The sequence below is a fragment of the Ornithorhynchus anatinus genome, chromosome 2, assembly GCF_004115215.2.
Source record: "Ornithorhynchus anatinus isolate Pmale09 chromosome 2, mOrnAna1.pri.v4, whole genome shotgun sequence".
Taxonomy (NCBI): Eukaryota; Metazoa; Chordata; class Mammalia; order Monotremata; family Ornithorhynchidae; genus Ornithorhynchus; species Ornithorhynchus anatinus.
The window spans coordinates 5,962,373-5,978,688 of NC_041729.1; the positions used below are offsets into that span (position 1 = coordinate 5,962,373).

At 46.2% G+C, this 16,316-nt stretch overlaps 1 protein-coding gene across 1 annotated transcript in view; it reads left to right on the top strand.

The window, feature by feature from the left end:
- Positions 1-16,316, top strand: part of BICDL1 (BICD family like cargo adaptor 1) — a 107,323-nt gene that overhangs the window by 26,814 nt on the left and 64,193 nt on the right. The window contains exon 2 of the mRNA XM_029058673.2: positions 4,214-4,429. Within this exon, the coding sequence (XP_028914506.1) occupies positions 4,214-4,429 (216 nt within the window). The remainder of the gene's footprint in view (positions 1-4,213; positions 4,430-16,316) is intronic.

Genomic DNA, 16,316 nt, shown 5'->3' on the forward strand with positions numbered 1-16,316 from the left:
GAGCCCCACGTGGGACACCCTGATTCCCTTGTATCTACCCCAGCCCTTAGAACAGTGCCTGGCACATAGTAAGCACTTAACAAATGCCATCATTATTATTATAATATAATAATTATATGATATTGTAGTATTATACTATAATAATAACGGCATTTGTTAAGTACTTACTATGTGCTAAGCACTGTTCTAAGGGCTGGGGTGGATACCATCAAATCCATATGGGGCTCACAGTCTCAATCCCCATTTTACAGACAAAGTAACTGAGGTTTAGTGAAGTGACTTGCCCAGGGTCACACAGCAGACAAGTGGCAAGGTCGGACTGTCCTCATTTGTATATATTATCTATTACCCTATTTATTCTCTTAATGAGATGTACATCCCCTTGATTCTATTTATCATGATAATGTTGTCTTGTTTTTGTTTTGTTCTGTTTTGCTTTGCTTTCTGCTTGCCCCGATTAGACAGTGAGTCCATTGTTGGGCAGGGATTGTCCCTATCTGTTGCCGAATTGTCCATTCCAAGCGCTTAGCTCAGTGCTCTGCACATAGTAAGTGCTCAATAAATACTATTGAATGAATGAATGAATTCAAACTCATGACCTTCTGACTCCCAGGCCCGTGCTCTAACCACTACATTGCATGAAGACCACTGTACTGAGCACCTCTAGACTGTAAGCTTGTTGTGGGCGGGGAACGTCTCTACCAACTCTGTGGGATTGTCCCCTCCCTAATGCTTAGTCAAGTGCCGGGCCCCAATCTTGTCTATCTCGCTGCTTACCCCTTTCCCACGTCCTCCCCCTAGTCTAGAACTCCCTCCCCGTCCCTATCGGCCAGACTACCACTCTCCCCACCATCAAAGCCTAATTAAGGTCACATCTCCTCCAAGAGGCCTTCCCTGATTAAGCCTTCTTTTCCCTGACTCCCTCTCCCTTCTGCATCTTCTGTGCACTTAGATCTGTGACCTATGAACATTTGGTACCCGCCTGCCCCTCAGTCCTACAACACTTACCTACAGATCTATAAATTATCTATTATAAATGATTTCTATCAATGTCGGTTTCCCCCTCTAGATTGACCGTGGGCAGGGAACTCTCCCAAGCAGTTAATACACTGCTCTGCACACATTAAGCGTTCAGTAAATACCACTGAGTGATTTCTCAGGGACCTCTGCCTGCTAAAACTCAAGGACTGGTTGTCTTCAGGATCTTTTTGGCCTTGGTCACAGAGGGCTAGCATCTTATTGAGTACTGAGTACTGGAGAAGCAGCGTGGCCTAGTGGAAAGAACCTGGGCCTGGGAGTTGGAGAATCTGGGTTCTAATCCAGCCTCTGCCACTTGTCTGCTGTGGGACCCTGGGCAAATCACTTAACTTCTTGTGCCTCACTTTCCTCATCTGCAGAATGGGGATTCAATACCTGTTCTCCCACCTAATTAGACTGTGACCCCCAGATGGAACCTGATTAGTTCGTATCTACCGCAGTGTTTAGTACAGTGGTTGATGCAGAGTAAGCGCTTAACAAATATTACTATCATTATCTAAACAAATATTACTGTTATTATCTATTGTGTACAGAGCACTGTAAGAAATGGGAGAGTGCAATAGAATTAGTAGACGGATTCCTGTAAGAAATGGGAGAATACAATAGAATTAGTAGATGGATTCCTGTAAGAAATGGGAGAATACAATAGAATTAGTAGATGGAGTCCTCCTCTCAAGGACTTTACAAACTAGCTGTGGAAACAAACCCTGAGAGAGAAGAGGGGGATATACGAGTTAGTGCTTAAATTGTAGGCTAAGTTGATTTATGTCCAGAAGTAATTCCAGTGGTTGGGAGTACATAAGTGCATAGCTGGTATAGAAATCTGCCTATTTATTTTGTTAATGAATTGTACATCACCTTGATTCTATTTAGTTGCCATCGGTTTTTACGAGATGTTCTTCCCCTTGACGCTGTTTATTGCCATTGTTCTTGTCTGTCCGTCTCCCCCGATTAGACTGTAAGCCCGTCAAACGGCAGGGACTGTCTCTGTCTGTTGCCGACTTGTTCATCCCAAGCGCTTAGTACAGTGCTCTGCACATAGTAAGCGCTCAATAAATACTATTGAATGAATGAATGAATGAATGAATGAATGAATGGAAGAAAACCCACCAATCCAATCTGTCACCAAATCCCAACATCTCTAAAATCCACCCTATTTCCTCTGCCTCCAAACTGCTACCAAGATGATCTAAGCACTTACCGTATCCCACCTTGACAAGTGCATCAGCCTCCTCACTGACCTCCCTGCCTCCTGTGTCTTTGCCACTCCAGTCTTTCCTTCTTTCTGCTGCCTAGATCACTTTTCTAAAAATAATTCAGTCCTCACCTCCCCGCAACTCCTCAGGAACCTTCAGGGGTTGCCCGTCCACCTACACATCAAACAGAAACGCCTTGCCATCGACTTTAAAGCGCTCAATCAGATCTCCCTCTCTTACCTCCTGCTACAGCCCAGCCCGCACACTCCGCTCCTCTAATGCCAACCTACTCACCGTATTTGAATCTCATCGATCTCACCACCAGCCCCTTGCCCTCATCCTCCTACTGGCTTGGAACTCCCTCCCTCTTCGTATACGACGGACTACCACTCTCCCCTCCTTCAAAGCCTTACCAAAAAATCAAATCCCCACCAAGAAACCTTCCCCAACCAAGTCCTCCTTTCCCCTACTTACTCTCCTTTCTCTGCCGTCTGTGTATTTGGATCTGTACCCTTTAAACACTTGATATTCACCCCCCTCCAACCCACTTCCCATATCCATAATTTTAATTTTAATCCATAATTGTAATACATACCCATTTATTTTAATGTCTGTCTTCCCCTGTCTAGACTGTAAGCCCCTTAAGGCCAGGGAACGTGTCTACGAACTCTGTTATGTTGTACTCTGCCAAACGCTTAGTTCAGTGCTCTGCACGTAGTAACTCTTTAGTAAGTAGCGCTGATCTATGGATCGATTGTGACATCCGAGTAGAAGGCTTAAAGCCAAACGGCTGATGAGCGGAAAGTCTTTATTATAATTTTGTATTGGGCCCAGGATTCAAATTAGGTGTCAGGCTGCTATGTTCTGTTGCCTGACTCTGGAAAAGATAAATTAATAATAATATCGATAAGTATGGTATTTGTTAAGCACTTATTTTGTGCCAAGCACCGTACTTAGTGCTGGGGTAGATATGAAATAATTAAGTCCCACATGGGGAGGGGTTGGTCAAGGAAGAGGGAGAACGGTTTGCAGATGAGGGAACTGAGTCACAGAGAAGTGAAGTGATTTGCCCAAGGTCACACAGCAAACAAGTAGCAGAGCTGGGATTAGAACCTAGGTCCTCTGAGTCCCAGGCCCATGCTCGTTCCACTAGGCCAGGCTACTTCCAGTCAGAGGACTGAAAAAGATAAGATAAAACTCGAAAAAAAGAATCCCTGTAGAATGTAACCTTCTTCAGGGCAGGGATCATGTCTTACCAACTCCATTGTATTCTGCTCTGCCCACAGTAAATCCCCAATAAATTCCATAAATAATACCATATCATCATACCATAAGCAGCGTGGCTTAATGGATAGAGCGTGGGCCTGGGAGTCAGAGGACCTGGATTCTATTCATGGCTCCTCCATGTATCAGCTGTGTGACCTTGGGCCAGTCCTTTCACTTCTCTGGACCTCAGTTCCCTCATCTATAAAATGGGGATGAAGAGTGTGACCCCCATGTAGGACAGGGGCTGTGTCCATCCTGATTAACTTGTATCTACCTCAGCACTTAGAGCAGTGCTTGGCACATAGTAAGTGCTTAACAAGTACCATGATGATTATTATTATTATACTGTGGATTGAATCAGGTGAATATTGAAGATGAAGATTGAAGATTGATGAAGATTGAATCAGATTGAAACAGCGTGGCTTAGTGGAAAGAGCCCGGGCTTGAGAGTCAGAGGTCGTGGGTTCTAATCCCAGCTCTGCCATTTATCAGCTGTGTGATTTTGGGCATCACTTCACTGCTCTGGGCCTCAGTTCCCTCATCTGTAAAATGGGGATGAAGACTCTGACTCTGATTACCTTGTGTCTATTCCAGCGCTTAGAACAGTGCTTGGCCCATAGTAAGCGATTAACAAATACCATCATCATTATTATTATTTTGTGCAGCCCTGTTGGCCGTCCGGGTGTTTTTAATCCTCCTCTGCTTTCTCCTAGCACCTCGAACAGGAGAAACACGAGTTGAGGCGACGTTATGAAAACCGGGAAGGAGAATGGGAAGGTAGAGTGTCGGAGCTGGAAAGCGACGTGAAGCAGTTACAGGACGAACTGGAGAAGCAGCAGATTCACCTCCGGGAAGCCGATCGAGAAAAAACGCGGGCCGTCCAAGAACTCTCGGAACAAAACCAAAGACTCCTGGATCAGCTGAGCCGGGTGAGTCACAAGGAGCCACACTAAGTCGGTGGGTGGAATTCTGAAAGCGGAATAACGAGTCATACGGTAATGTCTGAAGTGTGTGGTGGGCTCCCTCCTGGAACCTGGCTGCCTTTGGCTATTTACACAGATGACTTCAAACCTTCTCTCCCAAAGGGGGCTTCTCACAGTTAGATCACGTGGGTCCATTTATTGGCGAAAATTTCCTTAATATGTTCAGTGTGCATATTAAACGATGGTGTCATGGAGCTGAAGGGCCTAGTTAGGGAGGGCAACACAATGTCATTTAGAATAGACCATTCTTCACTGTTGGGAATATTTGTTCATGTTTTCATGATGTCTGCCTATATATATATAGGCAGACATCATGAAAACATGAACAAATATGAATATATATATATTTGCAGCTGGGAACACATACACTGAGTCTGCCAGAATATACATGTATATATATATATATATATATAAATATTCTGGCAGACTCAGTGTGTGTGTTCCCTGCTACCTTCTTCATCTTGTTTTCCTCCTTTCCACATTGCTCCCATCAGAAACCTCCTTTCTTATGGGTTGCCGTGTGTTGTCATGGAAATGTTACTGTACTGGTTAACAAGGCTAAGACTGCAAAGTCACTGCATGGAAAGAGACGGAAGCCTGGAGAATGAGGAAATTGGATTTAAACACAGTCCTTTTAAGAAATGCAGGAGACGGGTTAATGTTGCTGATCCCCAAATCCCCTTAATTGGAAAACCAAGGCTTTGTTTTATGACCTCAGCCCACCTTGATATTGAAAACCATATGTCTTCCAGCTATTTATTTGCAAAAAGAAAAGGGCTTCCTCTCTAGATGCCCCTGTTGAAATCCAACCTATGCTGGGGAGAGGGGGCTGACTCAGTGGATCACCCCTTCTTCATTTTGTTATGCTACTTGTTTAGCGCTTACTATGTGTCTTAAGTGCTGGTTAGATACAAGATAATCAGGTTGGACACAGTCCCTGTCCCTCACGGGGCTCATGGTCTCAATCTCCATTTTACAGAAGGGGCAACCGAGGCTCAGAGAAGTGAAGTGACTTGCCTCAGGTCACCCAGCATACAAGTTGGAGAGCCGGGACTGGAAGCCAGGTCCTCAGATTCCCGAGCCCGTGCTTTTTCTCCTGGGCAATGCTCCTTCTCTGTAGGGATATTTGGAACTCAGATAGATTTCATCATACTTGTGGGGAGGGCGGCTCAATCTGGGGGGCTCCAATCCCGGTCTTTCTCCTCACTTCAAGGGTGACTTACCTATATTCCACCTTCTCCCATTGGAATCATGGAAACAGGGAGAGCAGCTGGTCCTCCGGGAGAGGATACACAAAAGATGGTCCTTTTATCACAGTAGATGGTCCTTGAGGAAAAAGAAATCCTAAATACACAGTTGTAATAATAATAATATGTGCCAGGCACTTGTACTAGGTGCTGGGGTGGATACAAGCAAATCGGCTTGGATGCAGGTCCCTGTCCCATGTGGGGCTCACAGTCTCAAACCCCATTTTACAGATGAGGGAACTGAGACCCAGAGAAGTGAAGTGACTTGCCCAAGGTCACAAAGCAGACAAATGGCAGAGCCGGGATTAGAACCTATAATCACTATGCCAACAGGAAGAGACGGAGGGCGGGGGGGACACACATTCTTGGTGGGAAGCAGCACGGCCTAGTGGATGGAACATGGACCTGGGAGTCAGAAGGACCTGGGTTCTAATTCTGGTTCTGCCACTTATCTGCTGTGTGACCTTGGGCAAGTCACTTCGCTTCTCTGGGCCTCAGTTACTTCATCTGTAAAATGGAGATGAAGACTGAGCCCCACATGGGATAGGGATTGTGTCCAACCTGATTACCTTGTGTCTACCTCAGTGGTTAAAACAGTGTCTGACACATACTTCGTGCTTAACAAATGTCATTTAAAAAAAAAAAGGGAACCAAGCAGAAAACCTTCCCTGCAACAGGCAGAGATCTCAGACTGTGCCCAGACTTGTACGGTGTTGAAGGGCTTCATTCATAATTGATGACCCGGTTGAGCTTCCAAGCCAGACAGAGTGGCTAGATTCCTGAGGGAACGTAAAAGGCGGATGATGCCACAAACTAAAAAGTAGGTCACAGGACATGGAGAGGCAGCTGGGGAAGAGCGAAGCACTCTGAAACATGGAGGAGCAAATTCAGGCTCCATCGATGCTCTGATCTGGTTTGGCGGGGTGGCTTGGGGGGTTCCTGGTGAGGAGGGAAAATGAGCACCGGCTAATGCAGTTTCTCTACTCACCATTCCTGGGACTACTTTTCTGGGAACTGGAAGTCCGTTCCTGGATTCTAGTCCTGACTCTGCCACTTGTCTGCTGCGTGACCTTGGGCAAATCACTTCTCCGGGTCTCAGTTACCTCAGCCGTAAAATGGGGGTTAAGTTTTTGAGCCCCATGTGGGACATAGACTGTGTCCAATCTGACTAGTTTGTATCTACCCCAGAGCTTAGCACGATGTCTGACAAATAGCAAGTGCTTAACAAATCCGATTAAAAAAAAAACCTCCCAAAAAAGATATGGGATAGGGAATGGTCTTTGCCGGTTATAACCAGAAGCCGTTGGCATGCTCAGCGGCCGATCATTTTGTTTTCTAATGTCACTGCTAAAATCATTCAGACAGTGGTTTCTATTGAGCGCTTACTGTGTGCAGAGCACTTAGAAGACAACAGAGTTGGTAGACAGTTCCCTACCCACAGAAGTCAGACATTAGATCAGGAAGGGAGAGATAAAATCAAGTGCCTCTCAACATGGGGGATCAGTTCTCCCAGAGAGATCAGAGAGAGAGGAGCAGTGTGGTCTAGTGGCTAGAGCCCGGGGCCTGGGAGTCAGAATGACCTGGGTTCTAATCCTGCCTTGACCACTTCTCTCTCTGCTATATGATCTTGGACAAATCACTTAACTTCTCTGGGCCTCAGTTTCCTCATCTGTAAAATGAGGATTAAAACTGTGAGCCCCGTATGTCCAACCTGATTAGCTTGCATCTACCCCAGTGCTTAGGACGGTGCCTGGCACATAGTAAGTGCCTAATGAGTTCCAGGATAAAAAAAAGGTTCAAATATCTGCCCCCTTCCTTACCTGTGAGTTCCTTGGGGGTGGAGATCTTACCTCTTTACTCTGTGTACTTTCCCATGTGTAGGAAAAGTACTTTCCCAGAGAAGCAGCGTGGCTCAGTGGAAAGATTCCAGGCTTGGGAGTCAGAGTTCATGGGTTTGAATCCTGGCTCTGCCACTTGTCAGCTGTGTGACTGTGGGCAAGTCACTTAACTTCTCTGTGCCTCAGTTCCCTCATCTGTAAAATGGGGATTAACTGTGAGCCTCACATGGGACAACCCGATTACCCTGTTTCTCCCCCAGCGCTTAGAACAGTGCTCTGCACATAATAAGCACTTAAATACCAACATTATTATTATTATTATGTGTGCACAGAGTAAGCACTCAATAAATACCACAGATTGAGGCCTGATAATACCTCAGTTGGAGAGTACTAGAATCTTGCATGACAAATCTCGATCCTCCCGAGAAGAGATGTAGCATCAAACTGGGACAGAAGCGGCATGGTCTAGCGGATGGAGCCCGGGCCTGGGAGTCAGAAGAGCCTGGGTTCTAATCCCAGCTCTGCCACGTGTCTGCTTGTGTGACCTTGGGCAAATCATCTAACTTCTCTGTACCTCATTTCCCTCATCTATAAAATGGGGATAAAGACTGTAAGCCCCATGTGGGACAGAGACTGTGTCCAACCTGACTAGTTTGTATCTACCCCAGCCCTTAGTCCTGTACTTGACACATAGTAAGCGCTTAACAGATATCATCGTTAGGAATTGAGCGTAGCGGGAGGCCACGGAGCAGCTATATCATGAACGCTTTGGCTTCACAGCCATTTGGGTAGAATGATGCCATTTTCTTTTTCCTTAGACTCTCCCTGCAGAGTGACAGAAAGGTTAAGTGACTTACTCAGGGCAGACCGTGAGGCAGTGACGTAGCCGAGTCTGTCTCCGGGTAGAGGACCGAGGCGGCAGAGTCTCTGGGCCTTGGGCTGATCCCTCCTGGGAGGATTGAACTCAATTCCCAAAATAGAAAACCACACCGATGGCTGCAGGGAGCTTAGAGGAGGGATTTCTTAGGACAGCACTTCACCCGGGACCCACCTCGGGCTGGGAGGGTGTTAGGGTCTTCCTTCCCCAGGGTCGGGGGACCATTCCTTCATTCATTCGTATTTATTGAGCGCTTACTTTGCGCTTGGAAAGTACAATTCGGCAACAGATAGAGACAATCCCTACCAACAACGGGCTCACGGTCTAGAAGGGGGGAGACAGACAACAAAACAAGTAAACAGGCATCAATAGCATCAGTATCAATAAATAGAATATTATCTATGTACACATCAATAATAAAATAAATAGAATAATGTATATTTACATAGGTACCCAAGTGCTTCAGAGCAGGGAGGAGTGTAGAGCAGAAGGTGGGAGTCGGAGCGACGGAGAGGGGTGGAGGAGCAGAGGAAAAGTGGGGGGTTGGCCTCAGATCTGTGAGAAGGACAACTGCAGATCCAGGGAATCAGGGCCATTGGGTTCTTGAAAGCCGAGGGAAGAATTTGGAATTGTTCTGCTGAAATCCAGTGATTTCTATGCTGGCTCAGTACAGCTCCTGAGAGTCTTAATGGAATCGTTCAGCAACAGCCACCAAATCTGCCTGGGTTCAACATGCCACTATTGAATAGTTTGATATGGGCAGGGAACGCTTTGGCTGATTCTGTTGTATTGGACTCTCCCAAGTGCTTAGTACAGTGTGCTGCCCAGAGTAAGCGCTCAATAAATACCATCTATCAGATTGGAAATGTTAGGGAGTTAGGGACCGTCCCAATTCTGCACTTCTTCCCAAGTGACATAAACTGTTCCCCCAGTAAATATTAGGAGAACAATGTGGGCTTGTGGTCTAATCCTGGCTCTGCCACTTGCCTGCTGTGTGACCTTGGCCAAGTCACTTCACTTCTCTGTGCCTGTTACCTCATTCGGTCATATTTACTGAGCACTCACTGTGTGCAAAGCACCTCATCTGTAAAATGGGGATTGAGATGGTGAGCCCCACATGGGACAGGGACTGTGTCCAACCTAATTAGCTTTTTCCTACCTCAGCACTTAGTACAGTGCTTGGCACATAATAAACACATAACAAATACCATAAAAAACAAATAATAACAATAATAGTAATTATTATTACTGTTATTATTATGCTTTCTGATGGTTCATGCCCACGAACTCTATAATGCTCTCCTAAGCGCTTTCTTCAGTGGTCCGGAAAGAGGGGGTGTTCAGCAAATACTACTGATTGGTAGAATGGGAGAAGAATTCAATTTTCGATGAATCTCACATTCCGGGACTCCAGGAATCTTGAGGTCAGCCAGCGTAGCGGCCCGACCCAAAGAAAAGTACCCGAGGTTTTCCCGTGGCTCGCCATTGCCCTTCCCATTTTGCCACCAGCCCAGGTGACCTCAGGGTAAGCCCAGCGCATGGACAGGTGAACGCGGGTGACAAGCCAGCGCTCTCACTGAGAAGCATTCATTCATTCAATAGTACTTATTGAGCGCTTATTATGTGCAGAGCACTATACTAATCGCTTGGAATGTACAAATCAGTAACAGATAGAGACAGTCCCTGCCCTTTGACGGGCTTACGGTCTAATCGGGGGAGACGGACAGACAAGAACAATGGCAATAAATAGAAGCAGCACGGCCTAGCAGGCAGATCCTGGGCCTGGGAGACAGAAGGACCTGGGTTCTAATGCCGGCTTGGCCACTTGTCTGTTGTGTGATCTTAGGCCAGTCATTTCACTTCTTTGGGCCTCAGTTCACTCCACTGTAAAATGGGGATTAAGATTGGGAGCCCCACATGGGACGGGGACTGTGTCTGACCTGATTAGCTTGTATCCACCCCACTGCTTAGTTCAGTGCTTGGCACATAGTATAAGCACTTAGCAAATACTGTTATTAGTAGTAGTATTATGTCACCTATTCGAGTAGCATCAGCTGTCATTTATGAGTACAGTCAGGAACTTTCAGAAGAAAAAGTAAAACTTCAGTACCAGAGACTGTCTTATTTCCTGAGCCCACACTAGCAACCTAAATGCAAACCGGCCTCACTCCTTAAATCTAACCCCCAGCATCAAAAAGGATTAGAGGGATTCAGAGACTGAAAGCCCTTCATGAGTTGCTGGAGGGAAATTTGGAGTCAGGGATACTATTTGATCCATCCCTTCCCATGAAGATGATGGTCCAGGGAGCCACTACAAGATAATTTCTGCAAACATCCTAGCACTATCATCAGGGTTGGAACAGAGGCAGGATGGACCATGGGTCAGACCCAGGAGTGGCATGAACCGAACATGACACCGCAAGCGATTAAGCTGCTGCTAAAAACAGAATGGGATCCATGCAGTTGTGAGCTTTGTCCTTTCTTTGGGTTTAGGCTGCCCGAAGAGAATTTCTTACCTGATGTTTAGGACTAGACCTCCTACTGGCTTTTCCGGCCCACAGAGACAGAGATTTTTCAAGAGCAGAGATTTTCCTCAGGACAGGTTTGCTGATGTTCCAAAATGCCCCACTGCATAGAGACAAAAATGAATCTCCAAACAAGGAGTTTTCACAGCTTGTATTAATATAGGACTGTGCTCACACATTTGGGTAAACAATGAGATCAGACCTAGAGCTAGCATTTTCTCCGTCTCTCTCTTCCCCCCCCCCCCCTTTCCTCTCTGAACCAAAAGAGAGGCAAAAAAGATTAGAATTCCTCTAAAAACTGGAGATTAAAAACTCCAGGCCCTTTGAAGTTCCCTTAACCTTTCAGCCTTCCCAAACATGCATTTTATACTTCCCAAATAGACTCCTGATGGCACTTTTATCCAGAGCTTGATGCTTCTAGTTTGAGAAAAAAATTTTCAGGCTTTGCATGTCATTTTTGAGGAGGATATTTTAAAGTGTTGTCTGTGCAGGAGGATCTAGGGTTTTTTGGTGGTTGTATTTTAGATGTTCCCTTCCTTGTAGGGGGAAATCTCTAGAGAATATTCCAAACGTAAATGTATAGGACTCATTTCAAAGGGAATTTGTTTATTGTGAAACTGTACTTTCCCCAAGCACTTAGTACAATGTTTTGCAGACAGTAAGTGCTCAATAAATACGATTGAATGAATGAATGAGTGAACAGCCGGTCGGAGCGATACCACAGTTCTCCTATAATGCAGGGTTACATTTTTAACAAACCTCACGTTAAGGAAAACGCACGTTAAAGTCTGCACACTTTAACCCACCCTGTGGGTAAGCAAACAACTGTTTCTCTAGGCTGGCACTGCTTTCTATCAAAAATAGGTGCGTGTCAGAGGAAGACCGTTCCCTAATTCTATTCCAGACGCGTGAGGCAAACACGTTAAGGAAGAAGGAACTGTATACTTTAGCCACTCTTAGGATTGCTTCTGTAGTTTCTTTCTTTCTATAAACTGAAGGGTATCATGCATCCACTTTAGTCAAGTCAGTGATTCTTAAGGATATTAGAAACTGGGGCAGGTGAAACTTTCAGAGTCATGATATTGATTTTTAGCAGAATCTCCCAAATGACTCAACAATCAACCAGTCATTCAGTGGTACCTATTAAGGGTGATGCAGAGGGAGTGGGAGAAGAGGAAATGAGTTGGGGAAGGCCTCTTGGGGGAGATGTGCTATTAATAATAATAATGGTATTTGTTAAATGCTTACTGTGTGCCAAGCACTGTTCTAAGCGCTAGCGTAGATACAAGCTGACCAGGTTGTCCCACGTGGGGCTCACAGTCTTCATCCCCATTTTACAGATGAGGTAACTGAGGCACAGAGAAACAAAGTGGCTTGCCCAAGGTCACCCAGCAGACAAGTGGTGGAGCTGGGATTAGAACCCACATCCTCTGATCCCCAAGCCCGGGCTCCTTCTACTGAGGCTTTGGCAGTTAGTCTCGCTGAAGTCAAGGATTCAGTTTTCCTTCGGTGTATCCTATCAATCAGTTAATCGTGTTTATTGAGCGCGTACTGTGTGCAGAGCACTGTATTAAGTTCTTGGGAGAGTACACCTTGTATCTATCCCAGCGCTTAGAACAGTGCTTGGCACATAGTAAGCACTTAGCAAAGACCATAACACTATAACAGAATTGGTAGACACCTTCCTTGCCCACAACGAGCTTCCAGTCTAGAGAACACTCTAAGGATACTGAGTTATTTATGACTTTGATTATGAACGCTTAGTATAGTGCCCTGCACATAGTGTTTGATAAATACAATCGATGGATTGACATCCTCTATACTGTAAGCTCATTATGGGCAGGGAACACGTCTGCTAATTCTGTTATATTGTACTCACCCAAGCGGTTAGTACAGTGCTCTGCACATAATAGATACCACTGATGGATGATCAATTGATCCTGTAGCTGAAGATGATGACCCTTCTTATTCTTTCTCCCACCGTGAGGTGATCTAGCTGCTACTGAAAGAGCGGGGATTGTCGGCTCGAGCTGGGCTGATGGAAGAATCCATTTCCGTGTTTGCTCAGAGATGGTACTTTGGCTAATTAATAGATGAAATGCAGAAGTAGTATTTTAATTGCTTCTTCGGTCCGCAAGTGGGTTTTATACGAGCAGCGTGCTGTAGTGAAGCAGTGTGGCTCAGAGGAAAGAGCAAGGACTTGGGAGTCAGAGGTCATGGGTTCTAATCCCGGCCCTGCCGCTTGTCAGCTGTGTGACTTTGGGCAAGTCACTTGTCCGTGCCTCAGTTACCTCATCTGTAGGCTGGGGATTGAGAGTGTGAGCGCCAAATGGGACAGGGACTGTGTCCAACTCGATTTGTCTGTGTTCATTCACTCAATCGTATTTACTGTATCCACTCCAGCACTTTGTACAGTGCCTGGCACATAGTAAGCACTTAACAAATCCCGTTATTATTATTATTATCTAGGGGGCCTTTCTAATTCCCTGCATAATCATATCTGGAGTCTTCATGCCTCAGCCATGATTTTAGCTATGTCGGAAGTACAACTGTGCCCAGCTCAGTTGTTCTTAGGGGATGGCCCCCTCTCCGCTCATTCTTGTCTTACGCCGTCGAGTCGTTTCCGACCCATAGCGACTCCACGGACACATCTCTCCCAGAAGGCCCCGCCTCCATCTGTGGTCGCTCTGGTAGTGGATCCAGAGAGTTTTCTTGGGAAAAATCCGGAAGCAGTTGACCACTGCCGCCTTCCACGCGCTGAACTTGAGTCTCCACCCTGGACTCTCTCCCGTGCCGCCGCTGCCCAGCACGGGGGAGTTTTGACTCGTAGCCGACGGCCTGCCCCTCTCTAGTCGCTGCCCAAGCTAGGAATGGAACGGACGGGCCTCTGCTCGACTCTCCCTCCCGTAGCTGAGACTGGGAGAGGCCTGGAAACTCTCCGGCGCGACCCTGAGAGGGGCCCCTCATCCTGCTGCCCTAAAAAACTAGCCTTGTGAATCCAAGCTGAATCACCGTCTGCAGCGGACCTTCCTAACTCACTCTAAAGTGGATTTGATTTATCAAAGTGGCGGCCAAATGCCCGGCACTTAAAGACTGCCTGGTGTCCTTCCTTGCAAATCAGATCTGCGGGTAACATAATGTACCATCAGGGATTAAGGATTTTTTCTTAATGGTATTTGTTGAGCGCTTACTGTGTGTCAGACACTGTACTAAGCACTGATTTGTCTTTCGCCGTGAGGAGGTATTCCATGGAGCTTGAGTTGGTGGATGGCCTGTTGGGCTTGCTTTAGATGGTGCTAAAGTCTCTAAAGAGAAGGAGCGTGGCTCGGTGGAAAGAGCCCGGGCTTGAGAGTCAGAGGTCATGGGTTCTAATCCCGGCTCCGCCGCTTGTCAGCTGTGTGACTTTGGGCAAGCCACTTCACTTCGCTGGACCTCAGTGACCTCATCTGTAAAATGGGGATGAAGACTGTGAGCCCCATGGGGGCCAACCTGGTCACCTTGTATCCCCCCCAGTGCTTAGAACAGTGCTTTGCATATAGTAAGTGCTTAACAAGTACCACCATTATTATTATTAAATATTGCATCTTTTCCCAAAATGAATGTTTTCTTTTATGGACAATGCCCAGCAGAGAAATGGTCGATTTTACTTGCTTTTTGAAATTGGATTTGTTGGTAGCTCCTGCTCCTTTGGTCATCACCGAAATCATCATCATTGAATAACAGTTCAATAAAAGAACATGAAGGGAAGCAGCGTGGTCTAGTGAATAGACCTGGGCCTGAGAGTCTAAAGGACCTGAGTTCTAATCCTGGCTCTGCTACATGTCTGCTATGTGACCTCGGGCAAGTCGCTTAACTTCTCTGGGCCTCAGTTACCTCTACTGTAAAATGGAGGTTAGGAATGTGAGCCCCAAGTGAAACAGGGACCATGTGGAAACGGTCCCTGTTTTCAACCTGATTAACTTGAATCTACCCCAGCGCTTAGAGCAGTGCTTGGCACATTGTAAGCACTTAACACGTGCCATATTATTAGATCATGGGCCAGAAGTCAGAAGGACCTGGGTTCTGTAGACTGTAAACTCATTACGGGCAGGGAAAATATCTGCTAATTTCCCTTGTATTCTCCCTAGTGCTTAGAACAGTGCTCTGCTCATAGTAAGCGCTCAATAAATACCATTGATTGATTGATTGATTCTAATCTCATTTCTGCCTCTTCTTTGCTGTGTGACCTTAAGCAAGTCACTTCACTTCTCTGTGCCGCAATTACCTCATCTGTAAAATGGAGATTAAGACCGTGAGCCCCACGTGAGACAAGCCGATTACCTTGTATTTACCGCAGCGCTTAGAAAAGCGCTTGGCATATAGTAAGCACTTAACAAATACCACAATTATTATTATTCATACATGGGACAGAGACTGTGTCCAACCTGATTGGCTTACGTGTACCCCCGCTTTTAACACAGTGCTTCCCACATAGTAAGTGCTTAACAAGTACGAAAATTATTATTATAATGCTCACCGGTGTGTGCAGAAGCCTTGATACTCTTTTCCCGGGTTGATCTTGAATCCCAAAGAAAAACCTGTACAGAAAGAGTACGTTTGAAAACCAGACTCCTCTTATCATCTGCCAGGGGAGTGGGAATTCCCCAGAGGGTGAGCAAACCCAATGGGGTGTGCTCTATTGAGGTTCTCTGATAAGAATAATAATAATTGTAGCATTTGTTAAGCGCTTACTGTGTGCCGGGCACTGTCCTAAGCGCTGGGGTGGATCCAAGCAAATCAGGTTGGACACAGTCCCTGTCCCACGTGGGGCTCACAGTCTCAATCCCCTTTTTCCAGATGAGGTCACTGAAGCCCAGATAAGTGAAGGGACTTGCCCAAGGTCACACAGCAGACCAGTGGCAGAGCCAGGATTAGAACCCAGGTGGTTCTGAGGCCTGTGCTCTATCCACTAGGACACAATGCCGGACCCAGCCTGAGGCTGCCCCAAGAAGACACACCAGCTCTGTTGATTAACATCCTGGTGTAGAAGCACCATGCCGAAGTGGATAGAGCACAGGCCTGGGAATGAGAAGGTCATGGGTTCTAATCCCGGCTCCGCCACTTATCTATTGTGTGACCTGGAGCAAGTCACTTCACTTCTCTGTGCCTCACTTACCTCATCTGTTAAATAGGGATTGAGACTGTGAGCCCCATATGGGACGGGGACTGTATCCAACCCGATTTGCTTGGATCCACCCCAGGGCTTAGGACAGTGCCTGGCACACAGTAAGAACTTAACAAATACCATAATTGTTATTATTATTATTATGTTGATTAGTGACTGAAACCCTCCAGGGCTTGAGAAGC